This window comes from Rhipicephalus microplus, chromosome 3 (genome assembly GCF_043290135.1).
Source record: "Rhipicephalus microplus isolate Deutch F79 chromosome 3, USDA_Rmic, whole genome shotgun sequence".
NCBI classification, from domain to species: Eukaryota; Metazoa; Arthropoda; class Arachnida; order Ixodida; family Ixodidae; genus Rhipicephalus; species Rhipicephalus microplus.
Genome location: NC_134702.1, coordinates 199,360,257 through 199,387,902, shown reverse-complemented (window position 1 = coordinate 199,387,902; position 27,646 = coordinate 199,360,257). Strand labels below are relative to the sequence as shown.

Here is a 27,646-nt window from a genome sequence, read left to right as displayed (position 1 = left end):
TCTCGACGGGCGGCAACCTTCCCCCCAAAGGTCGCAGCTGTTAGTTTCCCCGACGAGGGCTAGGAGATCTGCCCCGGACCACCTCGGAGTACCTGCGCTGCGGCGGCGAGTTCGGTGCAGGTGAAGGAGAGCGGGGTCGACGATACGGCACTTCGGGTTGCTGTGCTTGCGGGCCTGCACTGCTGTCACGGCGGTTATCGAAATAGGCACGAGGGGAGGTTTGTAGAAAGTTTTGATGTCTACGGTCACGGTACGGGCAATGGCGGAAAATATGGCCGGCTTCTCCGCAATGAAAGCAAAGTGGTCGACGGTCGACGGTGCGCCACAAGTCCGTCTTACGGATGAATGGTCGACTGGTGGGCATACCTTGCGACCAAGATGCAGATGTCGGCGGAGTGTACATTGGCGGCGCCGTTTGCATAGGCACGTTGGACTGTGGATACGGCTGCGGCGGATTGGGAGCTGGGGCCCACGGCTCGTTGTAAAGCCCTTGGCTCCCGTCACGATAAGCCAGTGGTGACGAGTTGTAGGACACTGGAGTGTGTCGACGGACAGCTGATGCGTAGCTCACAGACCGCTGGTCTGAGGGCGATTCGGGCAACGAAAATGCCTGGCGGAGTTCTTGCCGCACAACTTCTGCAACGCAAGCCATGGTATTTTCTTGCGGAGTCACAAGGAGGTTTCGGATCTCCTCCCGAACGACCTCACGAATGAGTTCGCGCAGAGAACACTCACTGCCGGCACTCAAAGGAGAGAGACTGGGGGATGTTTTGATTGGTTGGTCATGGTATCGGCGCCGTTGCTGCAGTGCTCGCTCGATTGTTGTAGCCTCTTTGACAAATTCGGCTACGCTTGTTGGTGGGTTGCGTAGGAGACCGGCAAACAGCTCTTCCTTGACGCCCCTCATCAGATGTCGGAGTTTTTTACCTTCAGGCATCTCGGGGTCGGCCCGGTGAAATAGGCGGGCCATGTCTTCCGCAAACATGGCGACGCTCTCGTTGGGTTTCTGTATGCGTGCCTCGATGAGCTTCAAAGCAGAATCACAGCGGTCGGTGTTTGCGAATGTCCCGAGAATTTGCTGCCGAAATTCTTCCCACGAAGACAGCGTTGACTAGTGGTTCTCGTACCACGTACGAGCGCTGTCTGCCAAAGCAAAGTAGACGCGCTATAGCTTTTGTTCAGTTGGCCAGCGGTTGGCTTTGGCGACTCGCTCATACTGGGCTAACCAGTCCTCGACGTCTTCATAAACCTCACCGTGGAAGGTCTCAGGAATTAGAGGCTGATCAACAGTAAGGTGTGAAGGCCCTCCGGTAGCCATTTCTCCCGGTACGGTGTGTTGCTGGAGAAGTTCGAGCGGGATCACCTCGGGACTAAGGCCTCGCTGTCGGCGACTGTAGCGGTGGACAGGAGTATCCACTGCAGGAACGGATTGCGGTGGTGGACTCGATGTGCTAGGGCGCGGAGGTGTCCCAAGCATCAGTTGGAGAAGTCCAGCACCTCCACCAATGTCGCTAGGTGAAAATAACAGAGTACAGGACGACGGTGCGACCAGAAAAAACGAGGTCTGTATCAACAGAACAAAAGAGCAGCCACTTCGACTTCTTCTTTCTCAGAGGAATCGTGGGTGCTGTCCACGCTCATCACTTCGTCGTCCTTTTTCTTCTTGCCCGGCCTTTAGCCGTGACAATATCAATTCCTCTTCCTTTTTGTTCTTTCCTCTCCCGCACAGGCCTATTCTGCCTGGTCGGCTTTCCTTTCTAACAATGTTTGCCAATCGATCTGTTTCTGCGCAGGGGTCTGAAGAGCGTTCCTGTGGCCCTGGTTCCAACCGATGGGGAATCAATTCATATAAAAAATCCGAGAATAATTTAGGAAGAACTCCGGAAGCTTTCCTATCATTCGCGATTGATTACCGAAGTGCGTCAATTTGGACATGGAGGCACCCTGTGCTGCTCGCCGGACCAGGCCTGCATCGCAGGTCCCCTAAAATGCACAACTTTCGCCTAGAACCCGGTGAGCTGTTTCGTGCCTGCTAATTTGACATGTGTGAAGGGCTCTATAGCTCAAAGAGTGAACTCCAGCCTTACACCACCTGAAATACTTGAAATGTTAGCCGCTGCAGGAGCGATCTCTGTATTCTGATGCTCGCGTAACATTGAGAAGAAGAAAATCCGCACAGAGTCAGTGATCGTGACTTTTGCCGGAGTGGCTCGACCAAACGAAATTAAGGCGTGGCCACTAATTTATCGTGTTGAAGCGCTATCTCCTCGCCCACTGCAGTGTAAAAAATGTTGGAGGTACGGGCATACTCTCAAGGGTTGTAGATTGAATGTGAGGTGCCACACATATGCTCACCAACATGATCCTAATAAATGTTAAACCCGAGAAGTGAGATGTTGTCTATGTAGAGGAACTCACGCAGCTAATGATGAGTGTTGTCACATGAGGGCACATGAGTTGCAACTGTTATTGGTCATCGAAAAACGATGATGCTCCCGGCGTGAGGCACGATCTGTTCTTTCTGAGCGCTCACGTGGCTATGCCACCGCTGCCAACCGGACAAATCAGATGCTTGAGTCGTCGTTGCACGGTCTAATAGCATCAACGATGGAAAGGTCAATGACGATGTTGATGGATACTCTATTCGTGAGCCTAACGGAGTCATTGGTACAAATAGTGAGTACAAGTCAAGTTAAATTTTGCAGGGCGGCAATCGATTCCCTGTGCCCCCTTCACTACCTTCACCAGTTGATACTGATATTCCATAGAAACCAAGCCATTCGAAGCCGAAGCCAGGCACGCCGAACTCTGGCCGTAGAATGATTGTACCTCTTGAGCAGGGCTTAGATTGGGTCTCGGACTCCAATTCCCACGTCTTACACCCACAAGTGCACTCCGACTCGAGAAACATGAAAAGACGTGCTTCTCTTGAAGCACAATACTCCTCAGTGAGTTCAAAATCAAGGGTAAGAAGTACTAGAAGAAAAATCCATCAAAAATTTATTTTAAATGATACCATCTTGGAGAAAGCAGTGAGTGCAGATGATATCTAATCAAAAAAGGTAATTGAAAAGTACTACAGTGGAAGTGCTGCTCCATATTTTTCGGCAGCTACTGACTTTATCTTTGCGATCATTATTCCCGCGATTTTGCTTTACAAGAAAGATGGGTTACAGAGAATAACTGCTTAAGGATTAAAAATTATCGCACATTTCGTTTGAACCGCTCAACTAGGAGTGGTAGTTCGGTAATATTTATTTAATCTAAAATGGCTCCTAAAACAAACTACAGATCATTAAATGATTTCATAAAGTGAGATTTTAGCAGTAACAATGCTATTCCTGGGTTCCTTCTTATCTCAATAATTAGTGCATATTTTCCCGCTGGTGTTGAAAATTCTTCCGTTCCACATACTGCAGTGTCCTATTACCGAAAAAAATATCAGATTAGTGGGTGATTTCAATTTTCCTCATATTTCCTGGGGCTTTAGAAGTGATTTGAATGGCAAATGTTTGTGGTAATGGCGAATAGGAATAACATTATATATGCAGGAACAAAAGAACTCCTACTTTTGTGTGTAATAAGTCCAATTCGGTGCTTTAGCTAACCTTTTCTAACGCTAACCTATCATCTCATCATGGTCTGTGATTAAGTTGGGCTCAAGTAGCGACCATACGCATATATTGTTTGAGGTGGTATGCCCAGTAACTTCCAGAATTAGATCAGCTGTTACACTTGTAAACTTCAGTATATTTGAGAAATTATCACGAGGTGCTTTATCTAACCGAACAAATGATAGGGAACCAGATGCCATCAGAATAAGCGACATTTTCGCTTGTTCGCGGGCGTATAGACTAAGAAAATCTGCATAGACAAAAAAGTAATGTTAAACCAGAGTCTCCACAAGTGGAGTGACTTTAAGTATGCGGCCGCTATTTATAAGAGAAACATTGCTAATGCGAAGGACAAAATCGACAACGAACGATCAGAGTTCCTTTCAAAGCCGCTCTATAGAAAAGCACCATATCGCTTTCCGAGAAATGAGAAAGTTCTTCCGATACTTAAAAACGCAGAATCCGTAATATCACCACCAGGTGAACTGACGGCCTTTCTCGAAAATATAGCTCAAGACCTAAAAAGTCGCTTCACGACTATTTTTTTATACCAAGCCCAGTCCCCTCATAGGTGTGAGGATTTCGAAGAGGTCACTGCTGCATAACTAGCAAATGTAGTAAAAAGACTCCCATTCCACCCCATTCTGCTCCTTCTCCCGATGGCATGACGACGTCGGTAATAAAATCAGAACATAAAATGTACCCACTTGGCTTACTCGAAATTGTTAATCCCTCACTTAGTTCTTGGATTCAACCTGATGGGAGAATGGCAAAAGTAATTTCACTATTTAAAAACATTGGCCCCATATCTGCATGTTTCACTGCGAATATCCTCGAAATACGATATTTTTGCGTCTGTAAGGAGTGAACAAAACGTTTATTTGATATTCAGTGCGAGAAAATCAGTGAAATGTATTTTGTAGGCGCTGCGTTAGAGTGTCCGTGCAGAAGGTGAGCGAGCGCAAGCTGCCACACATCGAGGCACGTTATACACGAGCGTGATATGGCAGTTACCTACGAAAAAAAGGAAGGCGTGTGCGCCTGTCTCGGGGGCGATAAGGTGCAGGACGCAAAGTAGTGCCACCACCATGTCATAGCGAAGCATACTTACATAAAGAGCGGGCACTCCCGTACGGCCCTGCGGCCCAGCTACTGCGCTGCTTTCAGCGCCACGAGTGGCTGGTCAGACCCGCTAATGCCTTTTCATAAATAAAATAACAAACTTTTTCTTTGCGATGCTGGGATTTGAACCCGTACCCTCATGCGCCAAAAGCGAGTGCCTTTCCCACTAGACGACACACCCATCCGTGCATGAAAGGAATACATCTACAGCACATCTAAACCACATGAATTTGTACCCTTTGTGAGACAATAATGTAGCAAAACAACACATTCTAGTCAGACTTTACTGATTTTCGTGGTGAGGCATTGACCGTATTCAGCGGGACACGTTCCAAAGTGAATGTGGAAAATAGCACAAATAAATAAATTTACTTCTTTGCAAAAATTTGATGTCAAACTTAGGTTTTCATTGACCTCCTGAGGCGGCTATTGTATGTCTTGACAGAAGAGTGGAAGCGAGCATGGGCACGCCCTCTAGCGGTTGGTCAGAACCTATTTTGCTGGACCACAAAAAGGTTCGAATGGTCAATCTTCATATAGTATGTTTCTCTACGGTGTATTCTTAGCAAAGCGTTAGAAACACTTGCCTTTTTGAGCATAGCGTTGCATTATCAGCGCAGCGTGATAAACGTTATGGTCCTTAGAATTACTTATGTGTACCTTCTCAAGTGTAAAGATACACATGCAAAATATTTGCGTGTTGTTATGGTGCGTCTGATATGCCCAATAATTGCTTTTAAAGAGGATGGTCTTTCTTGGGGACCTTCGACACAAAACTTTTAGTCTATCTGTCTATCTTTCTGTCTGTACATTTGTCTGTATGTTTACCCTCAACGGTACCCTAAACGGCACCAAAGTGACCAAACGATACTCCAAACGGCTAACCCCATCCGCAGCGCCCACCAATATTGCTCAAGGTTCAGCGTTCATACTTGTGCGATTGTCAAGAAAAGCAATTACTCCGCATATATGAGGCACCGTAACAACACGTCAACATTCTGCATGAGTGTTTTTCGCTAGAAACGGCATACGTAAGTAATTCTAAGGACCGTAGCGTTTATCACGCTGCGCGGACCATGCAACGCTTGCACGAAAAGGCAAGTATTTCTAACGCTTTGCTAAGACCACACGGTCGTGGCACCTACCCATTGCTTTGCGTTCTACACCTTATCGCCTCAGAGACGGGCTTGCACGCCGCGTGCTTCGTTTTCCAGAATAACTGCCAGATAGCGCTCATGTCTCACGTGTGAAGTGAATTAATGCGCTAGTTTGCCTCCACTGCACGCTCTAGGCACTCTAACTGGGTAGGTTGCACCAAGCTGTTGAAACGAACCAACCGTTGGCAATGAACGCTTGATTACGCATTGTTACTGCAATATTTCATGTTGCATTGTGAAGCATATATACAGGACGCGTGTGTTTGTGAAGCATAAAAGCTGCTTTCACTGCATTTTTAAGCAGAGGAAGTTCTTTTCACTGTTTTGACTAGAAGACACGTGACCGTGTCGTATATCATCCATTTGCTACGCAAACGTTTCGGTTTCGATCACCACTCGGACCCCAACAACCCTAGTTCAGTCCCTATTCTGCTCCAGGCTTTTTCATCTATTACTTATTTCATTTGCATGGTGCTCAATTTTTCGGTCGCGCAAATGATGACGATTTTTTGCTCACAACCAACAACGCTCTCGCCAACACCGGAATTCCTGCGAAACGAGTTTCTCAACGCTGTCGCGTTCAAACGAGCATACAGTCTCTGTCACCATGCAAGCGAAAATCATCGTTAGTGAACGTCAGCAGGCCAGCGATTACAGTATACGGAAAAGAACTCCAAACTCCGCGAGCTGAAGACGTGTTGAAAAACAAACCGATGGAATGAAAAATAAAGCTACTTGAACATCTTTTTCGTCCAAGCAACGTGCACTTCTCATGCATGCTGTGTTGTCAACGCAGGCCTTCGATAGCAGTGATGCCTTAAACGTGAACGATTATGAAACGATCTTCGTGATGCAGGCTATAGAGACGAGTCCATGCCACAGGACGGCTTACCAGCCAAATGTCATTTGAAAAGTTTGCCGTCACAAAAATCTTGTAAAGAGCAAAATATTTTCTACTGCACAAGAGATGGATCAGTCCGTAAAAGGCTCTGTGGTGACACATACATTGCGGTGGATGAGTAGTATCCACTCCACGGGTATCGATAACTGCCTCAACGAATTAATAGCTCAACGCCGATATCGTCGATATATATATATATATATATACATATATATATATATACATATATATATATATATATATATATATATATATATATATATATATATATATAGGCTTACTACTTCGAAACTGCAGTGCACCCGCGTTCATAAAAGAAGCTAAGTTTTGCTACCGCTGTTGCCGCTTTCTTTCATGCTCACGCTATCTTAAAAGGAATGGGGCCATTCCGGTATGGTATCGTTGGCCAACGATGCTGGCACAGCAGAGTTTTCACCATGCACTGCCTGGCGTGCAGCTGTGTACACGTACAGCATGCACTTATACAAGCATCGTTTGTATCGCAGGTCCCATTCAAGCAACACACTTCACAGTCGTCATAACTTTGGCGAGAGGGTTGTTTAGGTGATTCCTGGCCGGAGCGGTGATCGCACCGGTCAGGGATAAAGCAGGCGTTGAAAAAAGTTTTCCAGTCGCTGATCGGCCCGTCGATCTCGCATAAAACTCATTATGATGCAATATGGCTGCATTTACAGCAATGCTAAACTCGCATTCGTTATGTCATAGACACTGAACGCATGAACACTTTGAACAGCATGTTAAAAAGAGCGCAAATTTGCCGCTCCGTCGGAGTGCGTTGATTGTCGAGATTGATAGCCATGGAAATCACGTGAATTATTATAGTCATACTGCTTCAGGCTGCTCCTTTAGAATCTAAGCACACAGCGCGTGAAACCAACTATCACGATTCATCCAAATACGGCTGCTAAAGCTCGTTGATGCATCCCGGCGATGCAGCCGAACGTATCGAGTACTCCAAGTACCAGCCTGCACTGCGGCAGCAGTGGCGCAGTGCGACTCGCGTTAATATCGGTCTATTTTGCGGTGATCGCTGAGTCGCTCAACTCTTCAAACAGGTTGCATTCGCAAGCGGCGTTTTCCGCGGACATTGCAGCACTTTGGGCTTGTTGCTATATGCCATCGTAAATAATGTTTTAGAGTAAAATCGTAAACTTTTTTGTTATACCGCATGGCTTGACCTGAAAGCTACTATCATTGCGAAGGGGCACGCACTCTCTTCGTTCTCTTCCTCATCTTCTGCTTCGCTCCCAGAACAAGTGTGTTGATTTCGCAAGCGTGGGATGCAATAACTCTCATGGATGAGAGAACGAGTGCAGAAACAGAGAGCAATATACATTGAGAGAGCGAAAGGGAGAAAGAAAGCAGAAAAAAAAGCTAGACACTGAAAAAAAATTGGCAGATCCCAAGTACACTGAGAATCCGTGATATACAAAGCACGAATGAGAGAGGTCCATACATCACTTTAAAATCAGCACAACGTTACGAGGTGGATGTAAACTATGCCATACATGACTTCTATGTCCTGATTATTATGTTTGGACGTCTAATTTAGCTTCGTCGTCTATTCTCGTCACGTGATACCACATTTGGTATATGTGGAGCTAGCGAAACAGCCGCGAACGTGCTATGAGAGTAGCATGTAGCCAAGTTTCACATAACACGCATATAATGATTATCATGTTTGCTCCAATCACATGCCTTCGTCATCCATTCACGTCCCGTAATACCTAATTCGGTATATGTCAGGCTAGCGAAACGGTCGCGAGCGCATCATGAGCATGGCATGCAGTCATTTTCTTAAGTGATACGCATCTCATGATACTAATGTTCGCACCAGACATAAATCTTCGTCATCCATTCACGTCCCGTAGTATCAAATTTTGTACATCTGAAGCTAGCGAAACGGCCGCGAGCACATCATGAGCGGGGCGTTTAGTCATGACTCATGATTTACATGACATGCGTGTCACGATTTCCATTTTAGGGCATGTCACTTATGTTCGACATGCAGTTATGTCATACCCTACCAATTTTGCCATGTCATTTGAACGAAACCACCACAAGAGCAGCAAGACCATGAAATGTAAATCATGACATTATGGCATAAATATTATGATTTTCCTGATATGACTTGTCAATTATGATTGTCATACATTCATGTTATGTCATACCGATTTTGGTGTCGATACCATTATCAAAACGGCCAGTGGAGCGAAAAGTCGTAGTGGCTGGATGGATAGATAGATAGATAGATAGATAGATAGATAGATAGATAGATAGATAGATAGATAGATAGATAGATAGATAGATAGATAGATAGATAGATAGATAGATAGATAGATAGATAGATAGATAGATAGATAGATAGATAGATAGATAGATAGATAGATAGATAGATAGATAGATAGATAGATAGATAGATAGATAGATAGATAGATAGATAGATAGATAGATAGATAGATAGATAGATAGATAGATAGATAGCTAGATAGATAGATAGATAGATAGATAGATAGATAGATAGATAGATAGATAGATAGATAGATAGATAGATAGATAGATAGATAGATAGATAGATAGATAGATAGATAGATAGATAGATAGATAGATAGATAGATAGATAGATAGATAGATAGATAGATAGATAGATAGATAGATAGATAGATAGATAGATAGATAGATAGATAGATAGATAGATAGATAGATAGATACGCTCAAAGTCGCCGAAGTTCGCTAAGAAATGCTTCACATTTGATAAATTATGATAGTTGATGGAATGGAAAAAAAGCTCGCATCGCGATGTGTAAAGAGGTTCAGCACATTTCAAAACATGCTTTGCTCTCTACTCAGTCTGCCTTGCTTTAAGATGGACGAAGAAAAAGTGTGAAAAAAGAAGAAAAAAGAAGGTTGATTCACATTTTAGGTTCGGGTGAGAAGTATACCATTTTTTCCCCTTAAGCTATCATTTCGGAATTCCAAGAAGTAGCACTATAGCACTCAAGGCAATCATAGTAAGACCATGAAAATGTCAATACAGTCATTCACACTGCTTCGTTTCCTTAATCGAGATGTAAATATATATTTGAAAAAAAAAGTGTGAAGCAACCGAAGGATCGAGGTCTGACCAGTGTAACTCTCTTCAACCAATTCTATTGATTTTGCCATTCACCATACATGACTTTGGATCAATTCTACATTTTTCACAACATGTTTAACTTCCAACAAAGGTTAGTGTATGCCATACATGCAGCGCTGCAACATGTATTTCATGTTGGCAGTGCATTTCATTTGTTTACTGGCAACGGTACAACTGTTTGAATACATTACTTCAATAGTTTCGTTACGTTTAGTTGTAGAACAATCTGTTGGAACAAAGGGTTGTTTTTTTTTTCAAGCACGTAAGAAATGTACTGAAGTTGGGAAAATCTTTCTTACGGTTGCGCGATAGCTAAGTTCCCACAAAGTATACGTGATGCGTTGCACAGACAGTTCAAGGAAGGTATGTAGCAACAGCCATCGCAGGTACGTGGCATGATTGCACAAACTTCCTCCACGGGTGTGCTTATATTGTATGTATAAGCGACAGCGCATTCGCATTAACCGCAATCTAAAATGGCGCAGGAACTTTTGAGAACATGAGCATGGGCCATACAGCTGTCACTGTCAGGGAAAAAAAAAAGAGAAGACACACCCTTTGCATCCCGCCTGCCTCTGCTTCTTCGCCACCGTACTTTCCTCAGTTCCATCTTGCAGTGAGAATGTTGAAACGCACCCGCTATGTAATTTAGATTTCACGAATGTGCTGCGAATTTAATGAATGGCAGGCTGTACAGCACTTGCCAGTTGACGGAAACGGGGTTGATATGGTGTTAACCCTCTTAGCCCCGCCCATGCCGCATTCATTACCCTTGTAACCTCTGTAGCAATCGATGGCTGAGAAAAAATATTATATTGAAAAGCCCGTCATGATATGACTATGTTATGTGACGTAGATGTTATTGTGAGCAACCATAGTGAACGCTTCAACCCTAGAATCTAACACATGTGCATGGCAATAGTGCGCCCCATGTCAGGCTATATAGCCTTTAGCCTCTGCTCCCGATCCTGTAAGAATTTCAGGACAAATAAACTTGAATTCAATTCAATTCAATTTCTGTTTGTCACTCCTCTCGCTATATGAAACCCAGCAAACCTAGGAAAGAAGTGTAACTTTAAGAGCTCGTTTTATTTGTTAGAAAAATATTATTGAGAGCTGACAGACAATAATGCCAAAAGAAGTATAGGGAATGTTAAAGAAGTAAGCCGAGAAAGCACGAGTATATATAGCAGTACCGCACAATTGATGTAACAACTATGCTATGAAGAAAAACTGCATGCATTAAAGGCACACCGATTAGTCTCCACGGTCGACGAGGTTTGTTTCTGTAAAGACAGCGGCGCGATCTTACGGTGGCTTTTTCTCTGTCTAGAGTGCTTTTGTCTGCTCCAAGGATGCGAAGTGGTTCTTGAAAGAGAAAAAAAGAGAAAAGTGATCCCCGTTATTGTCTGCTTCATGAGCGACACCGCCACAGTAGCTCACAAGGGATGGGGGTGAGGAGGGATAAAAAGGATAGGAGTAAAGATGTGGGAAAGCCGAAGAAGGAGAAGAGAAGAAGAGACGTGTGGTGGTAAGCCACAGCGAACGAGGACAAACCGAGGGGATAGAAGAGATAGGAAAGATGGAGCACGGTCACTGGAGTCCGAGGACGGGGCGCACCTGCGAGAGCTCCTTTCGGCGTCGGTGGATGGCGTAGAACAAGTTCAGTAAGCCAGAGCTGCACTGTCGTCGGAGGTGGAAGGTCGTCGGCGGCAGGAGATGACGTAGGGCGAGTCCAGTCGGCCAGAGCCACGCTGACGCGGGAGATCGCAAGCGCGCGGAGCGCGCGAGCGCACGACCGATCGGCCCGAAATCCAGCAAGCGAGTCCTCCAAGGATGCCTGTCCTATTACCAGAATTGCCGATGCGTGTTGGCCGCGAGTGCATTACTTCAGAGATTGTTGTTCTGCTGGTGTGTGTCGAAACTGTACAGCCATCCTCTCGAGCAACTCTTCCCAGAAGAAAACACAAACTGATTCCCCATGATCCCGCAGTGGCCACGCGGGCTTACAATGATGTGATGTATTTTTTTCCTAAGTGTCTCTAAATACAGGGAATCTGTGCGCGTGGCGTTCGCGCTCCCCATGGACACATGTAAGCCTAAATCAGCGTTTTACATGGCCAGACGTCAGTATTCATAAATTTTAAAAGGCATGTCGTATTGGGAGTCCGCGGATAAGTTTTGACCCCCTAGGGCTCCTTCAAATCTAAATATGCGCCTGTTTTTTTTTTTCTTTTTCATTTATGCCTCCTCGAGATGTGGCTGAAGTTACGAGCAGGGCCGTGCTGAGAAATAGTTTTCTGGGGGGGGGGGGGAGGGGGTTCAGCCGCTTTTATTGTATGCTCGTACGCGCGTTTCTATGCGTGCATGTGCACATACACATGCAAAAAGTAAAAAACAATTGACAGGGAGAGGTTTGAACCCCCCTCTGTTCTAGACTCCCTCCAGATAGTCCAAATATTGAGCTGTTAGGCTACCTTCTAAGTATGTATGTATGTATGTATGTATGTATGATTATATATATATATATATATATATATATATATATATATATATATATATATAGGGGAGAGATAAGACACATATTATCAGTTGTCCTAATTTTATTTTGCGAACAAGTGCGAACAAGTGCGACGCTATGCGAACATACCGCATTGACATGGTGGTCCAGGAAACAAACGGGAGAGAGCGATAAATTAGATATAATTTACAGCGGTAACATACGCTGTGCCAAACAGTTCTCCTCGTCTCATTCGCTGGAGCAAGCAAAAGAGAGGATGGTGAGAGAGACCCCGTTTATAGCGGGGCATGTGGCGCAAATTTGGGTGAAACATAAGTAAATGAGACAGCAGAATGTAAATAAACCGCGTAAAAAAGGGCCCCGTATCTGCATGTTATGCTGCAAATGTCATCGAAAGACGATAACCTCGCATCTGGAGAGAGTGAACAAAATGTTTATTTGATGTTCTGTGCAAAGAAATCGGTGAATAGTATTCTGGAAGCGCTGCGTTCGAGTGCCTCGAGCGTGCGACGGAGGCGAATGAGCGCATCAAGTCACGTCACACGTGAGACATGAGCGCTATCTGGCAGTTATTCTGGAATATGAAATGTGCGGCGTGCGTACCCGTCTCTGAGGTGATAAGGTGTAGAACGCAAGGCGACGGGTAGGTGTCACTACCGTGCTGTCTTAGCAAAGCGTTGGAAACACTTGCCCTTTCGTGCAACTGTTGCATGGTAAGCGCAGCGTGATAAACGCTACGGTCCTTAGAATTACTTATGTATGCCTTTTGTAGTAAAAAAACACACATACATAATGTTGACGTGTTGTTACGGTGCCTCAGATATGCGCAATAATTGCTTTTTGATTGACAATCGCACAACTGTGAACGCTGAACCTTGAGCGATATCGGTGGGTGCTGCGGATGGGGTCAGCCGTTTGGCGAATCGGCCGGTCACTCCGGTGCCTTTTAAGGTGCCGTTAAAGGTGGACAAACAGCCAACTGTACAGACAGACGAAATTGTTTGCGTCGAAGGTCCCTAAGAAAGACTATCGTCTTTAATGGTTTCAGCCAAAAAGAAAGACCTGCTCCTCCTTTTTCCTAAGTGACCACAGAAGGGGCCGTATCGGGGGCTCTCTCTGCCTTTCGCTGCAAGTAATTGCCTTCCATCCAAGCTCACGAACAATGTCCCTCCGCGACCTTCAAGGGCTCGTCGCGTAAGCCGCTTTATCCTCTTTTCTTTCTTTTTCTCTCCATCTTTTTTTCTTGACTCTTGAATGCTTAGTTTGTGTGTTTTTTGCATTCTGCTATCTCGTTTATTTATGTTTCGCCTAAATTTGCTACACGTGACCTATTTTAAACGAGGCCTCTCTCGCCCTTCTATATTTTGCTTTCCCCAGCGAATAAGACGAGGAGAACTATTTGGCACAGAATATGTCACCACTGTAAAACATCACTAATTCATCGTTCCCTCCCATCTCTTTCTTCAACCACCATGTCGATGCGGGGTACTCGCAAAGCGTTGCACTTGTTCGTGAACTCTGACGAAGATCGGTCTACCGGTCAAAACCATTGGAAATAAAATGAAGACAACCGCTAAGTCGTGTCTTCTTTACTATATATATATATATATATATATATATATATATATATATATATATATATATATATATATATAGAGAGAGAGAGAGAGAGAGAGAGAGAGAGAGAGAGAGAGAGAGAGAGACACGACTTAGCGGTTGTCTTCATTTTATTTCCAGTGGTTTCGAGTGGTAGACCAATTTTTGTCAGGGTTCACGTAAAATGCAATTATGCAATTTAGACTCTACTTCGCCATGTATAAGAGAGCCTAAAACGTCATTGTTATTGGCAACCTGTCTGTAGTAATCAAGGTACTAAAGCGAATATACGATGTGAAATGCGAGTATAGGTCAATATATGAGCCCCGACTCCATAGCAGCTCCTCTCATAATCATATGATGGTTTTGGGACGTTAAACCCCACATATAAATCAACCGACTTCGTAGCTTGACCTCAGCACACCCACACTTAGCTAGTAGAATGGAAAGTTGGGCTAGTTGAAATGCTTGCTTGATAGATAAGCGCTAAAGAGATAAGGAACACGTTTTCGCTGTTAGCGAAGTACTGTGCATGCTGTGTTCCATACGTCTCTGTCTTTATAGCACTGCGCATATCATGCTATACTTAGTCACTCCCAATTTTTCTACCATTGAAGCACACTTTTGTGCGCAATCAAGTGCTATGTTTTACGTTTGATTGGAGGAAGTAATTTTCCCACTTTAGCATAGGTCACGAACCCACTGCCGATTTCTTTTTATTTTTAATTACAGCCACCAGTATGAAGTACTATGTTTCAGACACTGCAAGCGCGAAATTCAGTAGGAAATGTTCAAAGATTGGTCCATGTGACATATTTCCGCTTTCGCCGCATGCAACGAGCAAAAAATTGCATGCCCGAAAGTTTTGCACACTTTCATCTACGGTACGTTATAGTCGAGCCGCGAGATTGAACGCTACATAGCGTACGATAAAAATGTTCTAGCACGAGCAAGAGAAAAGGGCAGTGGTACCGTACACTCTATAGCTAAAGATACTATAGCACAGCGACGGCACAAAGTGAAAGCCAGTAGCGGCAACTGGATGGCACTAGAGCACAGCAAGTACGGTTTTCCATATACTGCAGCTGGTCGAAACTTTATTGTTCTTGTAAACGAATAAATCAATGTTTTTGTTCTGGTATATGTAACGTTCGTAACGCTGAAGGGTAATACTTGTTTGAACGAAGCGTGGAACAGTCGGATTCAACAAGCACTTATGAGGATTAAGAAAGAAAAGAACGCGAGCACTGCGCACAAGCACCAGATAGCATAGTTCGTCGAGACAGATTTGCCGATCTTGGCGTCTGATAACCTAGAGATGTCTCAGCCATCAGGTGTTTTCTAGGACCAGGAAAGTAGATGACCTCCGGCATTTGTTTACCTCGTATTCGTGAAAAAAAAAACCGGCCGGGACTGTCCATATAATTGCTATCGCAATAAAACGAGGACGCAATCAACGAATGGAACTCGCTGCCTATATGATCAGTGCAAAGTATACAAGCAATCGAACCTCTTCAGGATTGATGTTTGGTTATGTTAATAGTGTTTCTTTGTTGTGTGCACATTGCTTTATCATTGTTGTGCGTATATTAGTTTAATAATGTTGCTTTGTTGTGTAAATATTGCATATTGCTTCCTTACACTTTTTGAGATGTTGAAGGTGTTATTATTTTTGAGCTATGCTGTGTTAACTAGACACTGTCTTATGTTTATTTTTTCTTTCAAAGCACTGTGTGTAAATCTCTAGCTTTTGCAAGTGCACTTTTTCCCCTCCCGCTAGAGCCCATGGTGAGCCTGCAGTATCTGTTAAAAAACACACACACATCAGCCAGTTTCAAGAGCACGTTCATCTCCCGCAAGCGTGAAAGGCATGGCGCCCTTCTGTAGTGACTATCGCGAAGCGGGAAGGAAAAAACAGAATCGCGCAAAGCGCTTGGCTCGCCTGTTTGCGAAAGGGTTGGGTGACTTCGTGCTCCGTAAGCGGTCGCCGCATTATTCAGAGGCCTTGACGCCCTTGTAACGGGAGCACTGGGTTTACCAGCGAGCGACAGCGATTTCGCGTGGCCTACGAAGATGTAGCGCAATACTACGCTCGCCTGCGAATTTGTACAGTGAGCGAAGGAATACGTGGACGAGACAATCTACGAAATGATATGGTAACATAAGATATAAAAATGACTGCAAGATAGATCGACCATGCCACATCAGATCGGCCAAAAGATCGATGAAGTCCTGGCTTGATTTCTAGTTCTGTTGTAATCATTTTTTATGCCAAAAAGTCTAAAATAAATGCTCCCAGTTAAGCCTCGCTAATATTTGCCTGACCATAATGCATCGCGATTACTTGATATTTCCATCATATTGTTGGCGAGCCTTGCAGCAGGTACCTGAATTGCCAAAACTGTCCTAAGCGTTTATCAAAGCACTGTAATGTTGTTAAAGACGCATTATAGCCATCTCTTGACTTAAATCGTTTCTAACCAAATAGGGTGAGCTGAAAATCAGCCTACGATTCATGCGCCTATTATGTGTTTATCGATAAATGGAGTATTCGAACGCTACAGTGGTGATGGTACAGTAGTCACCGAAAAAATCCGCATCATCTATTCTATACGTAACGAATGATAACAAGAAAAGACCACTCAATATTTCATGCGTCCCTTTTGAGGACTCAAGTAGCAAATAGTTCTGTAGTTACTTTGGGGTTCATGGTCACAACGTGTTACGTAACTTATGTGTCATTTGCTGAAGATAGAAAGACCAATTATTCAACATAAAAACGTCGGATGAAGTTTTACGTAAAATGCAGATAAAGACAGAAATTTTATTACGAACTTTCATAATGTTTTGTTTAGCAGCCATCACTTCCATGAAGGGTGGAGAGGTGATCGTAGCTGAAAAATATACGAGCATGAAAAGTTAGCCACCTGATCTGTGACCGGAGTCAAACCGTCTCATTTTTCGTTGAACTATCGTAATTGTAAGGGCACATTAAAATTTCTGGACACAGTGTTAATAGACACGAGGAGGATCAAACATCAAACGCGTCTTATATATATATATATATATATATATATATATATATATATATATATATACACGCTCGCACTTTCATGTCATATTTCATACGCATAGCACTTCTTGTTCAATAGCGTGAAAAAAGGGCAGTCAGTTTCTGGGACAACAGATATAGGTTGTTATGTATGATGCTTGCAATAATTTTACACGCGACGCTTCTTATGCTTTACCTCACAACTTTCCGCACGACAACAATAATGTTGATGGTGGCCTCCTCAACAGTAAATATTTTAACAGTGAATGAAATTTTTATGACTAAAACATCTTACAAAGAATTCAGTTTTTAAATGTAAAGCACTCCTTGAGGAAACAAAGGTATTTTGAGCACTTCTATCTACTTAATTTAGCTTCTCTCTGAGCTCTAGTTTACCGCTTTTTTCGTCGCTACCTCCATTGCTCCAAGTTTCCATAAGCAAGGCTAATCAGATTTACCGGAGATTTAAGTGGAAACCTTTATTGGGGCTTCCAGTACGGTAAAATAAAATATTTAAAAAGATTAGTCGCAGTCATGTGCTCACAGCAGCTTCGACAGAGCAGCGGTGATTGTAATCCTTTTTGCAGAAAGAAAATTAAATTGCCGAAGCAGCAAATTCTTTGACCAGTCCATAAAGAGTGTGTTTGTTCCCATATATAACTGCATCAGTGAGTTGCAGTAGTATAAAAAGATGAACAAGTGATGTGATTAATAGGGCTCTTGTTCAGCGCTAGCCTGCTGTGCAGTGCTACTACACAGTGCGGAAAGCGTCGCAAAAAGCCTTCAAGAAACATCATCACTGCTAAAACGTTGAAAAATTATCACTGCAATTACTACCTTTTCCTTGTAAAGCTTTTTTTTTCCTAACAACATAACAGAGTGATTACTAGTGGTGAAGGAAAATTTTGCGTTGGTTGTTGTTTTCCGCAGCGTGCAGCCTACTGGAACCACTAGCTGTCGAAAGTGGGGGGACTAGCCCCCCACAACTATTCTCAGTGGGGGGGGGGGCTGAGCCCCCCATGCCCCCCGGCTGATACGCCTATGCCTTTCGAGCATGCCATCATGTCGGATGCTTTGATTGATATGTGGGGTTTAACGTCCCAAAACCACCATATGATTATGAGAGACGCCGTAGTCGAGGGCTCCGCAAATTTAGACCACCTGGGATTCTTTAACGTGCACCCAAATCTGAGCACACGGGCCTACAACATTTCCGCCTCCATCGGAAATGCAGCCGCCGCAGCCGGGATTCGAACCCGCGACCTGCGGGTCAGCAGCCGAGTACCTTAGCCACTAGACCACCACGGCGGGGCATCATGTCGGATGCTGTAGCCACTCTCTTGCGCGCTTAAGTAAGTTTGAAGTAAGTTTGGCGTCCAACCTCTTTTTCGCCTATGCTCCAACTTATAAGGTTGATAACGTGCGTTTGAGCAGTACGTCGCCTTTCACTACAGTTCCTTTTTTAACCTTTTTCCGGTTATTTATTTCTTTTTGACAAACACCGATCAGTTAGCTCATATTGTGGGCGTTCTATTGCACCATGTTGTTTCGATAGCACATGCATGCCGACGTGGAATCGTCCGCAAAGTTTTTCTAGGCGGACTTTCCCATGGCGCACTCTCTTTGTTAAACACTACGAATATTTCTCATTCTGTCTACTCGCTGCAGCATTTTTTACTTGGTAATATAAGAAATTGAACGGATATGGCAGCTCTTCGTTTGGGAATGTGCTTTTTTTTTTCGTTTCTAACACGTCGTTCGTCTCTCAAACGAAACAAGGCTCACAGTATTTCCTTAGAGAAGCTTCTTATAAAGTAAACTTCCGTCTCACAAACCAAACTTGATTGGCAAGACTGCACTGGTGAATTTCTAAGTTTGCAGTTAACGCTTCGCCATGCGCTTGCGTTCAAATGTGATCGACGAGGTTTTCAAGAGAGAATGGTTGGTCCACGGTGGTTTCAATTACACCGACTTGAGTGAAACTGAGAAGTGCCGTCTCCTTCATTCAAGGGTTTCTAGCTCCGATACGGTATCGCATTGTGTAAGAGTGTCTTTTTGTCGCGCAACATTACAGATGGGTGTACCAATGGCGTGCGTGAAGCAAGTAGTAGTGCATGTTTGCACGTGGCGAAGGAATGCCGTTCTGGCTTTACAGTGAACTGAAAGACAACAAAAGTTTAACAGGGCTACCAACACAACAGTGCCGACACACACCTTTGTAATTGTTTCATATGTGGGGTTTAACGACCCAAACCACCATGTGATTATGAGAGACGCCGTACTGCATGGCTTCGGAAATTTCGACCACCTGGGCTTCTTTAACGTGCAACCAAATCTGAGGACACGGCTTCACAGCATTTTCGCCTCCACCGAAAATGCAGCTGCCGCAGCCGAGATTCAATCCCGTGACCTGCGGGCCAGCATCCGAGTACCTTAGTGACTATACCACCGCGGCTAGACACACACACTTTTGTAGAAGAAATACTACAGGGTCATGCTTGTTCACGGATAGTGCAGTCACATTAGTAATAGTAGCTATTCTATGAATTCATCTTATATAACTTTCTGCTTGTGGCGTTATATTACGCATCTGGTTTACTGACTACGCCTGATCTCCCCTTAATAAGCTTGAATTTTAAAGTATTTCCAATATTCTAAGCGCAGAATAGTTGACTTGCAGTAGCCTCACCGAAGACGCTATGCTGTATACTGCCAACACGTTGACATGCTGGCATTGTGACACCGCGTGGTGTTATCGGTACATCGTAATTCTAGTACGGAGACCACTTACGCCTCGTCCGCATGCTCATGATCTTGAAGCTGTTTACACGTTTGGGCTGTGTTTCCAACACGGTAGCCACTATTTCGTAGCTGCCATGCGTCAAGAAGCTGCGGCAGTGAGACCACCTCAATGACTAACATATGACCGTGCGCGTTCATTATCACGATGACGGTTTTATGGAAGATGGTCTACTGCAATGCCACAAAGCCGTTTGAATTCACAAGGTAACAGTGTGCTTCAATGTATGATATGCCTATCATTTCCCTACCGACAGAACCCGAATAAAAAAAAAAAACATAACTATAAAGGGCCAATGTACTCGCTCACCCGACCGTGTCGTATGGCGTCGGCTAGCACCACAGCCGGCGCGAGCAGCAAGGGATCGCGCGTCCCCTGAACTCGATGTCTCCGTCGCGCCAAGTTCGCCACGAACAGCAGCAACTCCGAGATGCGGTCCAGCATACGCATCAGTATCTCGGAAACCAGTAGTCGCAACGTCGCCAACACTGCAGCCATCGCACCCTTCACTCGAAAGGCGGGGTATGAATCAATTGTCCAAACAGCGGAATCGACACTTTCACAGAACACGTGCGCCGAAAGAACAAATCCCGAGCAGCGATAACGGCTTGTGGGTCACTCGGAGCCAGTCGCACGACTCAAGACCGACTTCAAACAACTCAGCGCGCAGACGTGCGCGCGCGCATGCCGGCACCGACGATTGAAAATTCGGCTGACAAAGAAGAGACGATGTCGAGCATCCAAGCGGCAACACCAGAAGAATATTTAAGGACTCGAAGACGCACTGTCCAGCATCGAAGAGCGCACTGCGTCAACTGAGCCTCCGCCGTCCTGCGCAGACAGATGCGACGCCGGTATACGGTGTTCCGCGTCAACGGCACGCCGGCTTCGGAGAGATACGGATACGGCCCCGGGAGTGGGCGTTCTTCCCGAGCCGCACGGCGAAGCAGGTCAGCTGGTGGCACTGCGGCCGAAAATCAAATGCGGAAGAGCGGCCTAGCGGGAGAAGCGGCACAGCTGACGAGAAAGAGAACGCCGTTCCCGCTGCCCCGGCGAGTGGAGCACTCGAGAGGCGATGGCGTAACTGGCGGACGACCGAGAGACAGTGCCGAGGCCCGCTCACTTCTCCTGGCGTGGAGGGAGGGCGCGGCGCGGCAAAACTCCACAGGCGCCTTCTCGACGGCGTCCTGCGGCCTGGCGCGTCATAAGGGTGACTTCTCTCCCACGCACCGCGTCTTATCTCGTGATGCACGGGGGCAGCGTGGCCTGCCACCATCCTAATAATCATGAGAGGGGCAAAAGAACATCTTTGTCATCTTTACTGAAAGGTTCGGAGCACGCTTATTCCCAAAGCTTTTGTGTTCCTTCGGTTCGTAAAGTGGCAAGCCGGTCGCCAGACACCCCCTGTGCACTACTGGGTCTTCGGAACACGCAGCGGGGTCTCCCGATCCTCTCTTAGTCTTCAGGTGGTCCAGGTTTCGTGGGGGACGGGTTACCGGACTATAATAAAGGATATGAAGAGCAGAAGAGCGAGGTTCAGCTCAAAGAGCAGGCTGAAGTGAGGAAATGTAGGTGACTGTGAGAAAGAGCGAGAGAACGGGAGAAATATTGCGTTCATGATTTACCCCAAAGGGCCACTCTCCCTCTTGCTTCGTATGCAATTGCGTTCCATACTAACATCAGAAAGAGCTCATGTGTATAGTTCTTGCGTGTGGTGTTTAGATTTCTACAGGTCACAGAAAAAAAAAGAAAGAACACGAATAACGCTATTCCAGTGAAAATAAAATGACTGCTGCGCAAGTGCCTGGTACGCTGTGCATGTGCTTGGTGAATCACAAACATGTGTGTGTGTGTGTTTTTGCTTTTACGTTACTTTTTCCAAAAACTTATGTGCAACTTTTTTTGGCCGCAAACATCGCATTGGTCGTTTATTACACAGTCTTGCCGCCAGTTGCACGGCTCACACTTCGAAAAATCTCGATAGTCTCAAATGCCACGGACAATGCGTGCCCACGAGCCAAATCTATTACACATACATGCACAGGTCTTCGAGGTGTGAGTAAACCTCTACTATGCAGCTTCTATGAGAGTCAAGATCGGAGGCTAGTCAATTATAAGCAGCCACGGATCGCAAAACACTATCCCGGATGAGGGTTGTGCCTGCCGTACCACTGCTCCCACTTTTCTTGCGAGCTTTGTTTTCGTGGGTACGTGCGGCAATGTAAAGCGCAGCTTTTGATAACGGGCCATTCGCACAGTCAACATTCGCAAGTTAGAACTATATCAATAGCGGGTTTCGCTTAATGAGTCGCTCACGCAGCAGCAACCACCATTTTCGTTAATCATCCGCATAGTGATCTTTCGAGTCACTTGTCGATATAAGAAGAAAAGACTACACAACCAAGTGTTTTTCTTGAAGTTTTCGTAGATCTCTAACCTAGTTGTTTCTCTTTCTTTCTTTCTTTCTTTCTTTCTTTCTTTCTTTCTTTCTTTCTTTCTTCCTTTCTTTCTTCCTTTCTTTCTTTCTTTCTTTCTTTCTGCAGTTAAATTTCAATACGCCATATTTGTCCCCGACTTCATTGTAGCGTAAAAAAGTGAAATCATGCATATAAACACCATGGCTGGCTGGCATCGCGCATGAGCTGTGCGCGTTCACAGAAATACGTATTCGTTCTTCAAGTTGGGTGACTATAACTTAAAAACTTTTGCTCGCATGCGAGATAATCCAAAGCCGCCGTATGCAAGAACAAGCGGCTAAAACCACGACGTTGAGATGGACAAGGCAGTGAGTGTCATCATTTCGTAATAGACGATAAGGGTAACTGGTGAAAGTGTTTCCGTTACGTCGCAAGAAGGCAGCACCACTCCCTACTCATAGTACTCAGAGGGTCGTCCGAACCTATGTATTAAGAAAATAAACGCAACAAAAGAGACCCATTTTATTACTGTGGCCACTTCCTTGCTCATGCATTCAAACATTTCACTGAAAGCTTCAAGTTACCAAACGGGCACAAAAATAAAAGTATACTTCACTACAGTCTTTAAAGGAAGGCCGCAGGCTGCGTACTAATGTAATGTCACGTGGTACGGCATGCTATTTCTTTTGTGTCTATGCCTGTTATTGTGTAAAGCAAAATCTATCCTAACTTTTGTAGAATAGTTAAAACGAGAGTCATCGTTTAATGAAATAAGTACCGTTTGGTTCTAGAAGTCAATACTAAACACGATCTTTCCGTTACATGTACGAGCAATCTCCATTCACACTATACGCGATTATTTATCTGGCTTCCCGACGTAATCTACGAATCATACTCTCTTTGTCCAGCGTTTGAATTATAGTAGTTATACATCACCATTTCCCTGCAGCAATCCTGATGGCTCAGTTTCAATCGCATAAGCGCACCATGTTTCCAGAACTGATATGTCACCTGCGAGAGGGCATACCGTGTGTCTCTGTTGGTGCGGCATGAGAAGCTTCCCTTTCATGATAACAAGCCTATATTCAGCAGAAGTTCGTGAAGTGAGGCAACTTGGTTGCACAAGTTCTTTAAGGCAAAAAGAAAATTCAACGGTCATGACTACGGCACTGCTTAACACGAGTTTTTGAGCGCAGCGTCATGTTGGGGCCACGTGAACTGTGTTTTCAAATTTTGGCTTCCCTCAAAGACAAAAACCATATTTTTGTGAAATACAACGCCATTATTCATCTTTCTTCCAACAAGCAAAGTACTTGCTACACATCTTTAAGGTAGACGTGCACATTGTCGAATCTACATGTGGCTGATGGTGATGAAGAATAGTGAATGAGTACTTTGCAGTTGAGCCCGAAACCACACACTTGTTGCACGATGAGCGTTGCGTAACGAATGGTTGTAATTTTACTATTCTGTCACGCTACGTAAATAGGTTCACGCGATTCTCTGACCGACATAACGCCCATATTCCTTGCCCGACATGACGCTTGCAATGATTGATATGTGGGGTTTAACGTCCCAAAACCACTACATGATTATGAGAGACGCCGTAGTGGAGGGCTCCGGAAATTTAGACCACCTGGGGTTCTTTAACGTGCACCCAAATCTGAGCACACGGGCCTACAACATTTCCGCCTCCATCGGAAATGCAGCCGCCGCAGCCGGGATTCGAACCCGCGCCCTGCGGGTCAGCAGCCGAGTACCTTAGCCACTAGACCACCGCGGCGGGGCGACGCTTGCAATGGAATTTCTAGCAGCAGCGTGGCTCTTCCGTAGAATATTGGACTGCCACGCAGAGAACTCGTCCTCACAGCCCGTTCGATCCTCTGTGTTTTAGGGGCGAAGCTCCTAAAGCCGTGGGTTTGGCCTTCCTAGCTCGTCGTGGTTCGTGACCGCCTAGTTCGATGACTCACTCAGCAGGTGCTGAAGATTGATGGGCGGAGAGACAGACGGACGAATGGGTGGATGGACGAATGATCCATGGTGTACCGATAAAACCCTCCGACGCTTCATCCCACTCATAATCATTCACTGCGTAGATATGCTATAATCTTTTCTTCTCATTTTATTTTTTCTTGCCTGTCAGCAACCCTTTTATGTCTATCGGTTACGCCACCGACGACAACAGCAACGACAACGCCGCTCAACGCAGGAACGGGCGCCTAAGCGCTGTGCTCTAAATGTGCTAGAGCAACGAACACACAGTGGAGGAAAACAAACACTTGATATGAGTTTCCGTTTGCTGCACGTGTGGTCACTGGTTTAGCGCAGGTATGTTTGTTTACAAATACTGTGTAATAAAAAAAATATTTAACACAATGCGCGAGTTGCAACAAAACTGTTTATAAATACGAAGCATTTCTTAGCGAACTTCGGTGACATTGAACGCATCTATCTACCTGGACACCTACGACTTTTAGCTCTCCAGGCCGTTTCGATAGTGGCATCGATACCAAACTTGGTACGGCATAACATCACTGTATGAAAAACATATTTGATTAGTCATAACATGAAAATCATGATATGTATGTCATGAAACTCATGATTCATATTTCATGGTACTGCAGCTCTAGCGGTGGTTTCGTTCACATGGCATGTTGAAAAACTGGTGTAGTATGACATGATTGCATGGCGAACACAAGCGACAGACCCTAACATGAAAATCATAACATGCGTGTCATGTAACATGACTACATGCCACACTGATAATGCGCTCACGACCATTTTGCTAGCTTGACATATATACCAAACCTGGTATTACGTGCCACCAATGGATGACGAAGGTATCTTACTGGTGCAAACATGATAATCATGAACTGCGAGTCTTGTGAGAACATGACTACATCCCACAGTCAAGGCACCAATACGTTTCGACGTGACGCGATGCGCGGTGCAAGCGGCGGGGTTCATTTCGTCGCGTCACGCCGGGTTGCCACTCCAGGCGCCGGTCCTGCCGTATACTCGCAGGCACGCGCTGCGTTGCTTTGACACATGCGTGTTTCAGCGCGTCCGGTATTCCTCCTTCACGAAAAGAGGAAGATGCAGTGTTGTCTGGGTAACGTATCGGTGCGAAATGCAGCATGTCGCATTCCACGCCGGTTGCCGTCGGGCCACGCCGACGGACGCTGGTCGCGCCTGGCGTCAGACTATAGAGGGCTCGAGTTTTGCTACCCTGGCATCACTGTGCCAGGCGTTCGCGTACGTCAACGCTTCATTGGCGTATATTGGGCCTCGCGGCGCTCGCGGCCGTTTTGCTAGCTCCACATATACCAAATTTGGTGTTACGTGACGTCAATTGATGACAAAATATATGACTGGTTGAAACATGATAATCCGGACACGCGTGTCATGTAACAACACGACAACATAAAATGCTTATAGCGTGCTCATGGCCGTTTCGCTAGCTCCACATATACTAAATTTGGTATCACGTGACGTGAGTAGATGTAGCTAAACGACACATACAAACGTGATAATCATGACACGGAACTCATGTGCGAAAACATTTACCTCCACCTCGTAATGTTGTGCCTATTTTAAATGGACATATCAATATTTCGAAAGCAGGATTTCGAACAGGCTACTCAACAATTGACCACATTCATACTATCAATCAGGTAATAGAAAAATGCTCTGAGTATAACCAACCACTATACATAGCCTTCATAGTTTACGAGAAGGCGTTTGATTCAGTAGAAATATCAGCTTTCATGCAGACACTGCGGAATCAGGGCGTAGATGAAGTATATATAAACATTCTGGAAGAAATCTACAGGGGATCAACTGCTACCATAGTGCTTCATAAAGAAAGCAACAGAATACCAATCAAGAAGGGTGTAAGGTAGGGGGACACAATCTCCCCAATGCTATTTACCGTGTGCTTACAGGAGGTTTTCAGAAGCCAAGAATGGGAACAGTTAGTGATAAGAGTTAATGGAGAATACCTTAGTAACCTGCGCTTCGCCGATGACATTGCATTGCTGAGTAACTCAGGGGACGAATTAACTCATGATTACGGAGTTAGACAAGGAGAGCAGAAAGGTGGGTCTTAAAATTATTCTGCAGAAAACGAAAGTAATGTACAACAACCTCGAAAAGAAGCAGCGCTTCGAGATAGGTAATAGTGCACTTGAAGTTGTAAAAGACTATGTCTACTTAGGGCAGGTAATAACCGCAGTGCCTAACCTCGAGACTGAAGTAACTAGAAGAATAAGAATGGGGTAGAGCACATTCGGCAAGCACTCTCAAATTATGACAGGTAGATTGCCACTATCCCTCAAAAGGAAGGTATATAACAGCTGTATATTGCCAGTACTTAGCTACGGAGCAGAAACCTGGAGACTTACAAAGAGGGTTCAGCTTAAATTGAGGACGACGCAGCGAGCAATGGAAAGAAAAATGGTAGGTGTAACCTTAAGAGACAAGAAGAGAGCTGAGTGGATTAGGGGACAAACGGGGGTTAAGAATATCATAGTTGAAATAAAGAAGAGGAAATGGACAAGGGTCGGGCATGTAGCGCGTAGACAGGATAACCGCTGGTCATTAAGGGTAACTAACTGAATTCCCAGAGAAGGGAAGCGGATTAGGGGGAGACAGAAGGTTAGGTGGGCAGATGAGATTAAGAAGTTTGCGGGTATAAATTGGCAGCAGCAAGCACAGGACCGGGTTAACTGGCGGAACATGAGAGAGGCCTTTGTCCTGCAGTGGATGATGATGATGATGATGATGATGATGATCAATATTTCTCATTCGTGCTTCACATATCATCGATTCCCACTGCACGTGGGATCTGCCGATTGTTTTATTGGTCAGAACACACAGTGCTTGCCGACGGTCACCGGGAGACAAAGCGAGGCTACTATCTAGCCGGAGGGGGGCCACTCATATTCACGAACGTAATGCAATACGTTGCAACGTCCAGATGAGGCTGGCTGTGCGACTTCGAACCACGAGAAGGAAGAATATGCTATATGCATACGTGCGTGGCAGGCCCGTAGTCAGGAATTTTTTTAAGGGGGTTGGGGGATGCATTTGTTGAAAGCCTTGAAAAACACTTATTTTTATTACCCTTCTTTAGAAAAACAACTTCTCCATCTGATTTCGGGGGGAGGGAGCAAGCACCTAGCCCCCCCCCCCTTGTCTACGGCCTGGTACGTACGAGGTGTAGACTTGCGCGTCTTTAACCGGTGGCCTCACAAACACTAGAGGCACCGAGGAACGGCGCTTCACAGTGAGCTGTCTTGGATGCTTCT

The 27,646-nt window shown here is 45.1% G+C and overlaps 1 protein-coding gene across 1 annotated transcript in view; it reads right to left on the bottom strand.

Annotated features, from left to right (window-relative positions):
• Nucleotides 1-20,843, bottom strand: part of LOC119170118 (fatty-acid amide hydrolase 2) — an 85,055-nt gene extending 64,212 nt beyond the window's left edge. Inside the window, exon 1 of the mRNA XM_037421175.2 lies at nt 20,230-20,843. Within this exon, the coding sequence (XP_037277072.2) occupies nt 20,230-20,418 (189 nt within the window). The 5' untranslated portion in view covers nt 20,419-20,843. The remainder of the gene's footprint in view (nt 1-20,229) is intronic.
• Nucleotides 20,844-27,646: the final 6,803 nt, after the last annotated feature.